Consider the following 16,205-nt stretch of genomic DNA (forward strand, 5'->3'; position numbering starts at 1 on the left):
AGACCTTATCCTGGAGAGGTAAGGTCAGACTTCCCTTTAAATAAGAATTGAACTCTTATAAAATATTAAAAAAAAAAAAAAGGGGCTGGGGATGTGGCTCAAGCGGTAGCGCGCTTGCCTGGCATGCGTGCGGCCCGGGTTCGATCCTCGGCACCACATACAAAACAAAGATGTTGTGTCCGCCAATAACTAAAAAATAAAATATTAAAAAAAAAAAAAAAAAAAGAATTGAACTCTTGTAGCCCACAAGGTCACTTCCAGCTCTGAACTTCAGCAATTCTGTGATTTTTGAATTGCTGTATTCATTTGCTCCTTTTCTTTGTCATATGTGGTTCTGTTACCAAATTTATTTTTAGATGAGAATGGAGAAAGAACATTGACATGCAGGAGGAGCAGTTAATAGCACCAACACCTTTGTAGCTTTTCTGTTGTTCTAAATTTGTCATTATTAAGGATGTAAAATACAGAAGCAAACAATTTATTTTTACTCTTAACTTTTTATCATAAAAAGAAGAGAGCCACAAACATCAAAACTGTAACATAAAAATAGAACAGTAGAGACTCGGCTTTAGAAGTCATAAGTATTCTGCAAGGATAACATGTATGGGTGTTGGGGGCATACGTTTTTGGTTTATTTTTTGTAAATGCTTGCCTGTAATTTCCCAGCTTTTTGTAACGATAATGTGTTATTATCCCATTACCTCCATAATACATATGCACACATGCATTGTTTTTTCAAATAAGTACAGATATTTCAGTAACATATGTTTCTTTCTCAAGATCATTGACCCATAATCCCCCTCTCCCCCGGTGTATCTGAATGTAGTACCTGATGAACAAAACTTAGTCTCTGGGAGGTGGAATGTGGGAAATCTGTTTTTTGTTTGTTTTTGCAGTGCCCAGGATTAAACTCAAGGCCTCTCACATGCTAGGCAAGTGCCACCCCTAGCCCAAATATGGGAAATCTGGGTGTTTATGTAGGAAGTTCTGCAGGTACTTATAAAATATACATACAACTCCCTGGAGAAAAATATAAGCCATTTCTGAGTTTTCTAAATTGACTTGGGTTGTAGGGAAGTCATTGTCAATCTTCAAGCTTGAACAAGTTATCTGGTGGTTAATTTCAAATCTGTTTTGAACCATACACCTCTTTATTACTGGTGGATCTCTTTTATTTTTAATTAATGTCTGTCATTCAAGTAATATATTAACTATTTTTGGCAGGACCTGGAGAAAACAGTCACTATTTCTAGTTTGGAGGATTCCTTTAGTGATGTGCATTGTAGTCCCTGAATCAGTACTTAAACTTGAATTTGCAAATACATTTCACAGTGTTCTTTGCCTTCTCTACAATAAATACTAATAAATTTCATGTTTTATTACATTGTGAGTTTTTGTGATTTAGCAATTTCTCTTAATGTAAACATCAGTCTTTCTCTGGAATCTGGTGCCCAAAATTATGGGAAATTGAAAACTTACACACAAGTACTTTAGTTTTAGTAAAAGAACAATCCAGAAATTATTCAGTAATTTGCTTCTATGATCTTTTACATATTCTTTGCTCTTTTTATTTTTTATTTTTAGTTGTAGATGTTTATTTTATTTATTTTCTTGTATGTGGTGCTGAGGATTGAACTCAGTGCCTCACATGTGCTAAGCAAGTGCTGAACCACTGAGCTACAACCCCACCATCCTTGCTGTTTTATCTAATACAGAATGGTAACTCACATAGATGTACATAGCGGTATTTCTATTTACAAAAACAGAGACCATTATCTAAAGTTGGCAAGAATCTTGAATTAAAACAAACTGGATGCTTATTAACTTGTTTTTTACCAGCACTTACTATTTTGTAATCACAGAAATTTTTTTGAGAAACTTTCACAAGTGTATTGGGAGATTGTATTTAAGTAAAATTTCTGATTTAGGGGGAAAAATCACATTGTTGCAAAGTAATGAATCAAATTTAAAATGAGAGGAATGCTTTTCTTTATAACTGACATATAATAGCTACATAAAAAAATAACAATTTAATTTATGGCAAAGAAGCTAAACAGGTTTGGAAAGTTAAGACTATGTGACAAAACTCAGGTTTGTACATTGGGAGCCACTTTCCTCTGTTTGTCCCTTAGGTATGTTCAGATGGTACATAGTTGGTAAGATTTTTTTGTTCTTTTATGCACAGTTTGCCCAGTCTTTTTCACTTTTATTTGCTTTTATTGGTTACAAGATGTACATTTAATTAAGCTAGATTTTTAATGTTTGTAATGAGTCAAGTTTTGCTTATATTTAAGCAGGGTTTTTTGTTGTTGTTGTTTTGTTTTTTTTTGGGGGGGGGGGTTGTTTGTTTTTTTCCCCTAAATTCATTGTGTCTACCAAAGCAGAAAATCAGAGGTTTATAGTAAGGTCTGAGAGTGTAGCTCAGTGATAGAGTGTGTGTTTGGTATGTGGGAGATCCTGGTTCCCCTCCTCAGCAAAATAAATAAATAATGTAAATATGACCCAAGAGAGGAAAAGGGATGACTTTAAAAAAATTTTTTTTTGTAGTTGTAGATGGACAGCATGTCTTTATTTTATTTGTGTGTGTGTGTGTGTGTGTGTGTGTGTGTGTTTAAGGTGGTGCTGAGGATCGAACTCAGCGCCTCACACGTGCAAGGCAAGGCTCTGCCACTGAGCTACAGCCTCAGCCCTAGGGGATGACTTTTTACTTTAATTAAAAAAAATTATGTATTTATGAAATTATGCAACCAGATTAGAATTTGGTCTGTTTCCAGAATATTTTCATCACCCCCCAAAAGAAACCTCATTGTGATTAGCAAACATGCCCCATCTTCCCAGCCACCTGTCACCAACCTGAGGCAAGGACTAATCTACTTCCTGTTTCTATGGATTTCCTATTCTGGATATTTCCTATGATAGAATTATATATTGTGTGGCCTTTTGTGTCTGGCTTCTTTCATTTGAAGTAATATTTTTAGAGTTCATGTGTGTGGTATCAACTTCATTCCTTGTGATTACTAATTAATATCCCATTGTGTAAATATATCACAATTTATCTATCCCAAGTGAATTCAACTGGTTTTTGGATTGAAAACTTCATGATCCTCTGTAGTTTTCTCAGGCTCGTTTCTCTTACCTCTCCCCACCCAGGTCTCATGTCTTGCATGGCTCAGTCTTCCCTGTGGTATTTCCTTTTTCGAGAACTCTCTCAAATGCTACTTTTTATGATGTTTTGCCCTTGATCCATTAGTAACGAGTAATCTCCTTGTAGATTCTCACATGCCACAGTTTCACTTTGGACTTTTGGTTCTGTATATACTTGTCCCTCTTTCCAGATTCTAATCCACGAGACAGAAACATTTTTGTTGCTGTCAGAAATAGCTTTGCAAATAACCATCAGTCAGTCAATAGTTTTTATGTTAATGAACGAGATCCTGGAGATCACCTGGGCTATACAAGATGAAGGCTGTTATGTAGACTAATTGATATTATTTCTAGTTGGGATGCCATAAAAATCTATCTTAGGAATTGAGAAAGATAATTGGGGAAAATTAATGTTTTTGCTGTTAGTGTAGTGATCTAGTGCGTGGCACATAGTTGGAATTTAGTGGCACATAGTTGTTGTTTGAACTGGACCCAGTACTTGGTAGCAGGACTGGGGAAATTTTCAGTGTCTCTGGAAAGGAAATTTTTGATTAAAAAAATATAGAGAGAGTTCCCAGTTTAAAAGGAAGAGAGTGAGAGCGTATGTTGGTCAAATGAGGAAAACATATGCAGAGCCTCAGAGCAGTTGTTTTTTACTTTCATGATAGAGATGCCATATTTAGATGTGACCATTTGGATATGGTCAGCAAATGTTTGCTTTTTTTCCTTTTCTCTCCAGAGGAGTACCAATGACCACTGAAGTCTGAGTAAACCATACTTTCATAAGTTCTTCTCTGAGTTCAAGGTCTGAAGGTTCATCTTCTCTCTTTACTGAAGCCATATCTGGACCCGCCTTAAGTCAGGTGGAGTTGCGGATTTGGAGGAAGGTCTTCTTTAAAAAATTTTTTTAAATTAGTTGTTGATGGATCTTTATTTTATTTGTTTATTGATATGCAGTGCTGAGAGTCGAACCCAGTGCTTCACACCTGCTGGGCAAGTGCTGTCCCACTGAGCTACCACCCAGCACTAGAGGAGGGTCTTTAATGAAGTTCCTGTCATGGAGCAGTTCCCAGCAGTCTTAGGCACAGTGTGGAAAGGACTTTGAGTCTGAACTGGTGTTTTAAGTCACATATTTGGGTTTTTTAAAGGAAAGAAAGATATTATTGGTAGTTCCTAGAGTTTAAGGAAAAAAAAAAAAGTATGTTGGTTCTTGTGAATGTGATTCTTGTGAACATGTTCTAATGCTGAGTCCTGTCTGTGGTCAGAGGAAGGGAGCCTTGGGCAGACCACAGCCCACAGTTGCAGGAGGTGAGCAACCAGACTCTTGGGGTTCTCAAGCATCATACACACACGATTTTCCTCATAGCAGGTGTCACTTTTCTTGGACCGTGCTGTTTGGGGAATAAATGATACTGATTATGATTGTCTGAAACTTAGATTTTGAACAGTTTATAATCATGTCATAGTAGATATTAAACAAGTATTATAGCTTTCATTTTTATCTTCCACATCGCCACTCTGAATTACTGTAGATATGCTTAATTTCTTTCTTTTCTTTTGGGGAGCGGGGAAAGATACCAGGGATTGAACTCAGGGGCACTCAACCACTGAGCCACATCCCCAGCCCTATTTTGTATTTTATTTAGAGACAGGGTCTCACTGAGTTGCTTACTGCCTCCCTTTTGGTGAGGCTGGCTTTGAACTCACAAGCCTCCCGAGTCGCTGGGATTATAGGCCTGTACCACTGTGCCTGGTTATATGCTTAATTTCTATAAAAACATACAATTTAAGATACTTTAATTATACAGAAGTAGTTGTCAGTAAATCCCTATGGATAATTTTCTTTGTATTTTGTGCAGTTCTCAAGATTTTTTTCCTCTTTGTTTATGATAACTTTTAACATATTTTATTTTCCTTTGTCTAAAGTCATCCAGTTGTGTGTGTACTTTTCTCTGATCTTGTCTGCTTGATGCTTGCTGGGACATGAGGCCATATAAGAAATATAAACCCTTGCCAAATGTTCTCATTCATTTTATGCCACTTTGTCTATACTGTAAAAGACAATATTTTCCTAGTTGGTACACTATTAGCTAAAAATCAAAGCAGGATGAAAATATCCTGTTGTTCTAGTAATGCCCACAGAAGGCCCAGCCTTCATAATAAAAGATGAAAAAGAGAAGCTCGGTGGTGTTTGCTCTTGCACAAGCTCATTTATGAAGGAGGAGCATCGTACACACATGATTTCCTGAAACATATATACATTCATGATTTCCTTTGGGCCTTTAGTGCTCAGAGCCTGCCACAGCTTCCTGTTTCTGAGGACCGAGTGGATGGGAAGCCATCATGCTGCTTTACCTGGAACTGCTGCAGGAGCATAGGAAATCCAACCACCTACGCAGTTTTGCTGAGGCACAAAACTCATAAGTTGGGACCTGTACCGTGCCATGTGTCACTCCATTGTCATGACAGTGAAGTCAAGACAAAGCTGTACAATAATTTTCCAAAACCAAGTGTGCCCCTTCCCTCTCCACCTAAGTGTTCCCACAGAAACAACTGGTTGAACACCAACTCAGGTGTTGATCTGTGGCCTGGTGGGAGGCAGATAGGACTCTCAGGTTAGCTAATGTGATGGTCAGCTTTTTGTCACTGTGACAAAATGCCTGAGGAAATCAACTTAAAGAAGGAGAGATTTATTTTGATTCACAGTTTCAGAGGTTGCAGTCCATGGTTGTTTGGTCCCTTCGCTATGGGCCCTTAGGGGGGCAGAACATCATGGCAGGGAAGGTGTGGTGGAGTAGAGCAGCTCACTTCAGGGCAGCCATGGAGCACAGAGACAGAAAGAGAAGAAGGGGCTTATGAGAAAGTATACCCTTCAAAGATATGCCCCTGGTGATCTTCCTCCAGCCGGGCCCTGTCTCCTAAAGATTCCCCACTTGATAGCACCACAGGCTGGTGCCCAAGGCTTTAGCACATGGCCCAGGAACATTCCAGATCCAAACTGTAACAGATAAGGTGAGGAACGTTTCATAAAAAGACCACAAAAATGGAGGGCATGGTGAGAATACAAGTAGGAGTGGTTGGCAAGGGCCAGTAGCTCTGCCTGAAGAGGAGGAGGAGGAAGAAGGCATGTTATAAGACCACAGGTGATAGATGGCCATGTAGAAATGGCTGCCTGTGGAAGCTGAGGTCTCTGTCACGGTACAGGGACATCCATTGAGAGCATACAGGGTTGCAGCCAGGAATCAGTCCCCTGACCGACCGCAGGCTCCTCTCCTGATCTCCTGCTGTTAGCCAAGCCCATCTGAAACCCAGAGAACCAGGATGGATGCAGTCCTTTGAGTTCAATCTGCCCGGGCTCAGAGCAGGTAGGAGTTGGGGCCAAGTGGATCTGGAGTGGAAAGTAGAAACTGCCCAGCACAGATGACCTGTGGAATGGGGCATCCTGATCAGCCCCACTCCTATTGAAGAACTCATTTCTATGAAGAATCATTGAATTAAAAATTTTTGAAGTGACCCACGTTAAGACTTAAAAATACTTGAAGTGACCCACATTAAAGTACGAAAGGCAGTTGCCATCCCTTCCATACTGACCGGGACTTGTTCTCAGTGCTGGATACTGAGCTGTGAACAAGACAAAACTTCTGCCCTGGTGAAATTCACATCCTGGTAGATGAAGACTGCCATTGAGCAACCAGATACGTAATGTGATGTCTGCTGGTGATAACTGCTGAAACCGATGGCATCTAACCGTGGTCACAAGAGGAAACTGTGGTTTAAGTTGGGCTTCAATTCATTGTGAGTCAACCATGGATGCAGTTGCCAAAAAGCCTAATTCCATCTCACACTGGCTGACAGCGTGCCCAACCTCACACAGGTCAGCCTGCTTTCTTACCATTGAGCCAGACCTGGAGTAGCCTGTACGTTTTGGAGAGACATTGACTAACCAGAACTTGTTTAGGGGATGTCCCCAGGATAGCCACTTAAGTAGTTGAAGAAAGCCATCGCCTCCTCACAGAACTGTTCTCTAAGCAAACCCTCCTGGGTTTTGTCAACAGTTGCTCACATGGCAGGATTTTAATACTCTTTAACCATCCCAGTCTTTCTCCAGATAATTAATTTCCTCTTAAAATGCTGCTCCCGGAGTTTAAGTCGTTTTTCCAGATGTGGTTCCATGTGGGTAAAGCCTGCTTGCCTGTTTTTTCCCCTGATCTGGTTATTTCATTTTCGTAACAAAACAAAAACCCAAACAGCTGTGTGGCTTCTGATCCTCACTGCTCAAGTTCTGCAAAGCAAGGTCTGTTCATACGACTTCCTTGTACACTTAAATATAGCGCCCAACATCTGTCCATTAAAAATGTGATGTCACTGCCACCCGGGCAGCATTCTGTACCAAGGTCCTATTGCTGTTGTCTTCATCTCACTTTGTGTCACCTGCAATATTTATTAGCACATTCTTGAACTTCATCTGTATAATTAATATAATTGCTTAATTAAAAAAGAAAAAACGACACCAGACCATTCCTTCAGACAAAACCAGCTCAATAATCTAGCCCCTCCTAGGGAGGCATTGCAAAGAAGGGTGAACACCTGTCTATGTCCTCCACGTCACATGTCTTCATTTGATTCAGATATTATCAAGAAATATAAATGCATTGCGTTCGTGGCATTTCCATCAAAAACCATATAAGGATAATGTGACATTTGAAGTACAATAGGCAATTGCCATCCCTCCCAATCCTAAATCTTTACCTTCTGTCTCCTTAAAAAGCCAAGGTTGTTCCCAAGCCTTCCCGTCGGTGGTTTATCCAGTTTTGTATTTATTCTTTCCATCTTTTCTGGCACCTCTGCCTTGGTGTAGAGAACTGTGGCTAAGGTTGCAGTATGGCTACAGTTTAAAGAGATCTTCATTCCCTCTTTTCAGGATGGGCCTCCGTTTCCAGTTCTGATCAAATCTGGACCATAGAGGTCAAGGTGGATAGTTCTGCCTTGTGCCTTCTGTGAAAGTGAGATCACCTTCCCAAAGAGTCTTTATTTTTCTTCTGAAAAAGCTTAAAAGAAAGTGGGAGAATGGATGTGTCACGGTGGCTGCTGCCGCTCTTGGCTAGGTCTGGGCTCTCTCTAGCCTTCCCGACTTTCCCGTGGGGAGTAAACTCTTGCGCTTAGTGATGTGCCCAAAGCTTTAGAACATGTTTTGGGTTTGGGGTTTGATCTGTGAGCTCCCTGTAAGACTGTAGTGTTTTCTTTTAGACACCTCCTTATTTATGGGCCAGAATCAAGACAGAGAGAGTGTTGACCTTATTCTGTCTGGGAGTATTTGTGTTTTCCAAAGTTGGCATCCTATTATTTTATAGAATTTTCTAGATTAAATATATAACATCTTAACTCTGCCCAAAGGCCCAAGAGCCCACATTGCTGGGAATGTGATATTCACATGCAGACTTACGGAAGCAGCCTCTTGCCTTGTACTGACGTGTGCAAGGGGTGATCATGGCAGACCTCTGAAGTCAGTGTCACGGGGGTGTGTATTGGCTGTGAGTACCAGACACATGCTTATGCTGATTGGAGGATCCCTGCATTTGCCAAGTTTTTAAAAAAGAAGCTGTTCTCTTGCTTTTTGTATGCTGCAGAGAAAAGGCTAAATCCCATCTGGTGTACACTATTGTGGGAATCTTAGACTTTAGATTCATAAACAGAGTATGTTCGGGCTTTCTAGATCTGCCATTTGCTTAAGTATGTTTTGTGTGGATTTCATACCAAGTGCCTTATTTCTTTGCTTTTGACTATAACTGATTTTTAGTTGACTAAAACTGTAGCAGTTAGGGCTGGGGTGTAGCTCAGTGGTAGAGCTTCCCTGGCATGCACGAGTCCCTGGGTTCCAGCCCTAGCACCGCAAGAAAACAAAACAAAACAAGTAGTAGCTGTCGTGCTTATGTTTACTCTCTGTGGCTGTCATGGGGTTTGTGTGGGCATCATTGTCCAACTGAGGTTGCTTCATAAGGACTGCACGATCGTCATGGCTCTGGTGAATGATTGTCTTGGTGTTTTACAGTTCTCCTGGGGGAATTCACTTTCAGAAATGTCTTGGTTCGGAGGAAAAATAGTATGCCTCTCCTGGATGTGTCCCAGCGTATCCTAGAAAGCAAGCGACTCTCTCTGTGCAGTCATTGCTTTGGCTGCTAAACCATCCATACCCACCTTTCCCTACGAAAAGAACCCAGAATAGCTCAAGTGCTATCAGGATGCCGTCAGCCTTCTGAGGGGCGTTTGATGATATCCTCTTGTGAAGGATGGAGGTGATGTTTGTGGCAGAGGAACATTGTCATTGTGGCAGGTTGAAAACACATTTCAGTGTGACCCAACTTTTCAACTGAATTTAAAAACCTGCCAGTGAAGTCTCCTTACTAATATCTGCTGATTAAATGCTATTTTGATTCCTTTTTAAAAAAGGCAAACCTGTGGACTTCAGTAAGCTCCACTGATTCTGGCTTTCCGAGCGCCGGCACTGTGGGGTGCAGAAGTCCATCTTGTCTCCTTTGCTAGATGGCAGTGCCTAGAAGGCAGGAACCCATGCTGTTCCTTTTGCCTCTGAGCAGTGATCACCAGTGATAGGAGATAGTGAAGAATAGGAGCTGAGAGTAAGCCCTGTGGCTTTCTGCTTCCCTTTTGGCCTTTGGAGACCCTTAGTTGGCCCTCTGTGAAAGCAATCATAGGAAATAGCTTCTGTGGCTTTCTGAACATGGCAGATTGTCTCAGGCTTGATGCTGGGTAGTGGGACTTCTCAACTTCAGCACCTTTGACATTTTTGTCCTGGGTGATTATTTGTTGTGGAGGGCTGCTCTGGGCAGCATCCTTCGTTGGTACCCACCAGATGTCAGTAGCCCCCCCCTCCCCCACACCACACTGTGACAGTGTCACCACACATTGCCAGGTGTCTCTGGGGGAAGCAAGTAGCCACTCCCAGGCAAGAACTACTAGCATGCATGTGCTCATATCTGGGATACACGCAGACCAGAGAAACAAGTAGTAGAAATTTGGCTTTGGAAGGGAGTTAGCATCCAACTAGTGGGTTATATCCTGTGGCACTCTTCACCCCGTGCCCACCCCAACGTGGACCGTGGCTTGACCTGAAGAAACTTTGGCCCAGAGGAATTAGTGAATGTAAAAAAGAAAAAAATATAAGAATCTGAGGTGATTCTGTTTGGGGACTGTAGGATTTCTTTTTCTTTCTTTTTTTTTTTTTTTAAGTTTATTACAGATTGCAAACTTGTGTCTAATTTCATTTAACTCAAAATAAGAAAACAAGCATATAGATGTAGGTAAATGAGTGGATAGTTATTAGTAGCCCAGAGGAACTAATGTCCAGCATCACTGACAAAGAATTCAGGATGTACTGTGAATGTTTTTCAGATTTAAAGGAATAAGGCAAACTCACCAGAAGGTGACTGGATTCTTGGCACAGCCTGTGGAGCCGTATGGACTTCATGTTGGAACTATTTTAAGTACATGTATCAAGAAAATGACAGAGAAGGGTATTTAAAGTAACAGTAATCTGCCTGTTTCAAAAAATGACTTGCTTTCTATTTCTAGAAAACAGAGATAATGATAATAGAGAAATCTGAGCTGGGCTCTTTCTACGGTAGGCTGTTATGTTTTATAAGGGCATTTTGTATCTTGCCAAGATTTCTCACAGAAAGGTAAGAACACCAAATTAAATATTAGCTGCTTGTGGTTATTTTAAGACTCATCTCAATAACCAAGGAAATTTGGTTCTCACACTTTGTACCTTTTGATTACAAATAGCTTTAAACAGGTTTATGTTGTACTTCATCAAAAATTATAGAGGATCGGCAGACTGAGACGCTTGGGGACTCAAATTAGGCAGTTCAGAGCTTCTCATGCATGTAAGCTCTTTTTGTTTTGATCCCTATCATTCTTAGTCTGTCTTTTCAAAGATTCTGCTGGAAGGACTGTCCCTAGGGCACAAGAGAAAATGGCAGGCTTCTGAACCACAGGTCCACACAATACCTGCTATTTGAGGTAGAGTAAAATCTGACCGATGTTTTTTCATGACTTTGGGTGAATAGTGTAATATGTACATTTAGTTGGGTGAGTCTGTCTTGTCTTATTTGGTTTTATTTAAGCTTCATACAGTCACATCATAAATGTTACTTGAAACGTTGTAGATCAATTCATTTTTAGTAAGTCAAATAATATGAAAAGCATCAGGAAAATTTATTAGTTGAATACTTAAAACTGTGCTTTGATTTATCTCTGCAAACTGTTTTTTAAATATTAAACTTGACAAAATTAGCATGTTGGTGATTTGTTGAAAATTAATAACAAAAAACCTGTCACTCTGCTTTTAGTCTTTGAAATCCCTCAGCAGAGAGACATTTTTCTCTCAAAACAAATATTTTGAAGAACCTGAGGAAGTTAATTATTCTGGCAAGACTTCCTTTGTGAGCTTTTCAGAACATTGCAATATTATGCTGATTTTTCTAAAAAATGAATTCTGAGTTGAATAACTGTAGGGCTCTGGCAGACACGAGCATGTCAGATGTCTTGGCACTGACTTGGGGCAGAGGGGACTTTCCCACTTCTTTATGTAATCCACCATCATCGTATGCAGGACTTCTGTGACATTTCTTCTGTTGTACTGAAATGCTTAGCTTTTCATGCTTTATATGCGCCTCTCTGTGAAAACAGGCTCTGTGTGTGTCTGTATGTGTTGAACTGAAATGAAAAAGAAAAGTGAAATTCAAGCAATTTCTTAAGTTTGCAGTGGTGATTATTTTTAGTCGAGTTCCTGTGTTTCAAACCATCCCCTTTAAGTCAGTTGATTGGAACTTGGAACGGAGCCCCCAGTAGAAACAATGGTATAGTATATGTGGTGGTGAGGTTTCCAGACCAGCCCTCCAAGAGGATTTAACCCATTGTGTGCCTGCCTGCTTTGCAGCACAGGGCAGTGATGTATGTAGCATATAAACACTGTTCAACGATGTTCAACCTACAGCCACTTTCAGTGCTAGGAATTAAAATGGAAAAGTTTGAAAAACGAATAAGCAATATATTTTCTTTCTTTTAAAAGGTGGCTTTTTAGGAAAAACAGTTTTAAAGAGACCGCCCCCACCCCCATACAAGGCAGTTCTGAAGATGTGCTAATTAGCAGTTTGGGCATCTTGGCCAAGTATGTCAGTGTCCTGAGCCTCAGTTTCTGCACATGCTATGGGGTTATTGTGAGGATCAGAGCAGAGTTCACGTAGGAAGTGATCTGTAAACTGTAAAGTCCTGTGGAAATGTACTGTCTGTGTTCTGGTTCTGTTCTCAATCATGCAAATCCTACGACTTTTGTTTTTCTTGACACTCCTTACATTAGTAGCACAACTATTTATGCTTAATAACTCATAAGGTCCGATGCGGCTCATGGGTCTCAGGCAGTTCCAATCAACTGACTTTAAGGGGATCGTTTGGAACACAGGAACTCATCTAAAAATAATCACCACTGCAAACTTAAGAAATTGCTTAATGGGGCTGGAGGTGTGGCTCAGTAGCAGAGCGCTTGCCTAGTGAGGCACTGGTTTGATCCTCAGCACAACATAAACATAAATAAATAAAATAAAGGTATTGTGTCCATCTACAACTAAAAAAAATTTTTTAAAAAAGGCAATCGCTTGAATCTCACTTTTCTTTTTCATTTCAATTCAAGACTGAAATGCATGCTACTGACAACTCACATGGTTGACAGAAACATTTGCATTTGGGGTACGGTGTATTAGAACTTCCAAAGTCATCTCTCTCTTCCTTCTTTTTTCCTCTTATTTTTCTAATCTCTAATCTCTCCTGTTCTTTGCTTGTCTGAATATCTCTTTCTTAATCAGCTTCTCCAGTTTCAAGTTGCACACTAGGGCTCAAACTTGAAGCCCTGGCCTCCCTCTGACCTTATGTCTCTGGCCTCAGACCAGCTCCATACTGCTGGACCCTGCAGGTGACCAGCTCTTTCGCTCAAGGTCTTATGAGAGATCAAATAGGCTGCCTGACTGAAAGGGCATTTTTATGTGCCTTTGCCTAGTGTTAAGCCCTGATGCTGGAGTAAAACTACAAATGCTGTGGGCCTAATCACCCAAGCCCGAGAAGCTTTAAGGGTAGAAATAGTGTTAGGAAAAGAAAGAGCCCCCACTGACCATCGAAGATCAGAGCTTTTCCATTCTTTCCTTATTCACTGGGGCAGGAGGTGGGAGGAAGGTGTGACTACTTGTATTACAACCCACTGAACAAAGAGTCAAATTAAAAAGGTTTTTTACAGAATTACTTTATGTGTCAAAATTATAAAGTTCAGAGAACAGATAGAATAATAACTAATGTTGGAAGAGGGCTTTGTGGTCGGGAGGTACAGTTTTTTCATGTTGGAGTGGAGAAATGTTAAGCTGCATTAATTGTTTTGCAGTTGTCTCCTGCCTGCCAGTCCTCAGTCCTTTCACAGGATAACCTGAAGACATCAGTGTCTTGTCACACCCTCTGGTGTCTAAAAGGTTGGCACTGATTTTGCACAATTGAGCGCTGAGACCCTAGAATCTGATAGTCTACAAAAACGAGAAATGAAGTTGGAGATACCCTACGGTACCACCTCTGATTGCTTCCTCCTACCACAGGGAGAATTAGTAGCATATATTAAACAGGGCAATTGATAGGAGCAGTGGAAATAAGAAACGTGACATAGTTCCTGCTCTTTTGGAGCTGATGGTACAGTATTATGTGACATCATCAGAGGGAGCTCTTTTTGGAACATGCATTGAATTGGGTATTAGTTGTAGTTCTGTCTCTTCCATTGAATTTCTTCCACTGATTCTAGTTAGGACTTAGAAAAGATTGTCTAACTCCTGGGCCTCAGTTTTCTTCTCCATAAAATGAGTAGATTGAGTCTGGAATTCCTCTTATCTGTACATTCTGTGAGTCATAGTCTCATGATACTTTTAAAATTTTAATCATCCTGCTTTTGATCCCTACTACTCCTTTTATTTCAAGATATCCTTGGCTAAGCTGTAAATGCAAATTAGTGTATATGTTGATGTGATAGGCAACTTAACAACTCATAGACCCATAGACTAGAGAGACATTTCTTTCATTTTTAAGGCAAAACTACATCTTAGCTTATATAAAATAACTTGGATTATTATATATCCCAGTAGGTCTGCCTAAAATGGAATATTACTGCTTTTGAAAATTCAAAGACTAGTCAGGCATGGTAGTGCATGCCTATAATCCCAGTAACTTCAGAGGCTAAGGCAGGAGAATCGCAAGTTCAAAGCCAGCCTCAGCAATTTTGCAAGGCCCTAAGCAACTTAGTGAGACCCTATCTCAAAATAAAATATAAAAGGGACTGGGGATGTGGCTCAGTGGTTGGGCTCCCCTGGGTTCAATCCCTGGTACCAAGAAGGAAAGGAAGAAAAAAAGCAAAAGAAAATTCAAGGACGAAGAAAATAAATTAGAAGATGATTATTATAAAAGAACCTCTGATTCTACAAAGGAATTTAGCTGCCGAATTGCTGTTTGTTTGTTTGTTTTTTTAATTGTGAGTTTCTCTAGTGTGTTTAAAATGTGATGTGACTTCCAGATAGATGTTTGGTGTATATAAACCAGAGATACGCAGTTCCGTACATTTATAGTCCATAATTCTCTGCGGCAGTGCTGCGCGTGTGCACAACAAATGTACTTTCTGTTAGCTAATTGGAGAGATTTTCTGTGGTTTGAGAGTTTTTTTGTCACCTGTTGGAATTTTACTGACCTGGCTTTGCTCCCTCCCTGTGTTCCTCCCTGTAGTCCAGGCAGCATTCATTTATTAAATGATCAGTTGAAATATGGCAGATCATTTCTAGCTGTTGGATCAGCCACCCATTTGGGGGATGAACCTGTGACCGAGGAGGAAGGATGCTTTCTATAGTGGCAGGGACATAAGCCCTGTGCAAATGAATGTAGGTTCAAATGCCAGCACTGCCTTTCACTGGTGTCAAGCAAGTTACACAGTCCCTCAGAATCGGTTTTTCATCTGTAACAGGGAATAATCATGGAATTGCTTATATCAAACGACAGGTGAAACGTTTGTTGTTTCTGAAGGTGTAACAGTGGAGAGTAGAAGAGGTGACGATGCCCTTGCATGGACTGACTGCAGGCTTTGTGAAGACAGCTAACACTTCAGTACAGTATTCCCAGATGTACTGTCCCTGCACAACATACGGTTTCCATAATAGTAGCCTCTTATCATCAAATCCAGGGGGCAGCCACAAGGCAGCAACAGAAGTATAGCCCTGGAGTTGAAGTATCTGCCCCCTTGGGGTATTCAGGCTGTGAATGCTAAGAGCGGCTAGTGTGGGATAGCCTGGGACAGTGGCTCAGCTCTCAGTGTCTGGAGCTAGAACCCTGCTTTCAAGCCAACCAGCTCTGTGATCTTGAAAAGGCTCTTACTATGAGTGCTTCGGTTTCCCAATTTGTAAACTGAGGCTAATAGCATGAACTTCCCTGGGTTGTTGGCAGTTGAGCAACCTTTAAGTGTGCAAAGTGCTTGGAACAGTCCCTGGCACTAACACAGCCCAGTGTTCACTCCATTCTGTTGCAGCGGGGATCGTCTTGTTGTTAGAGTTCAGTGCACTCTGGTTTTTTAAAATTGCACGGACTGCAGCCTTTCTAATGACAGCCAGTACTTCAGTGGAGGAAACTCTTGCTCTCAACGGCTCTTGGCCCTCTGCTTTCACAGGAGGTAGCTCTGCTCTTAGAAGCCCGCTCCGAGTCTTTCATCTCCTACAGTGGCCCCGCGTGTCCACTCAGGATGGCTTTTGTTATTAATGTGGAGCGGTTGAAGTCACTGACTTGGGTGCAGGCCAGGCAGCGTTACTGAGGTCATATATCACTTTCCTAGACTCTGGTCATGAGCAGGATGCTGGAAGTCAGAGGTACGGGGAAGCTGCCCCTTTAAGCAGCCCACATGAAAGGTGTGTTTGTTTTCTTCATCATGCTTATATGAATAGATCGCTCAGTAGCTTAGTGGTGTTTTTTTTTTTTTTTTTTTT

At 40.8% G+C, this 16,205-nt stretch overlaps 1 protein-coding gene across 6 annotated transcripts in view; it reads left to right on the forward strand.

Moving 5' to 3' along the window:
- Nucleotides 1–16,205, forward strand: part of Gab1 (GRB2 associated binding protein 1) — a 128,680-nt gene that overhangs the window by 26,425 nt on the left and 86,050 nt on the right. Inside the window, exon 1 of one of the 6 annotated variants that reach the window (XM_048813455.1) lies at nucleotides 4,966–10,838. The exons of 4 other annotated variants lie outside the window; for them this stretch is intronic. In XM_048813455.1, coding sequence (XP_048669412.1) covers nucleotides 10,791–10,838 — 48 coding nt within the window. In that variant the 5' untranslated portion in view covers nucleotides 4,966–10,790. Of the gene's footprint in view, nucleotides 1–4,965; nucleotides 10,839–10,858; nucleotides 11,046–16,205 lie in introns of those variants that run through there. One more of the 6 variants, XM_048813457.1, reaches the window with a different exon arrangement.

This window comes from Marmota marmota, unplaced genomic scaffold (genome assembly GCF_001458135.2).
Source record: "Marmota marmota marmota unplaced genomic scaffold, marMar, whole genome shotgun sequence".
NCBI lineage: Eukaryota > Metazoa > Chordata > Mammalia > Rodentia > Sciuridae > Marmota > Marmota marmota.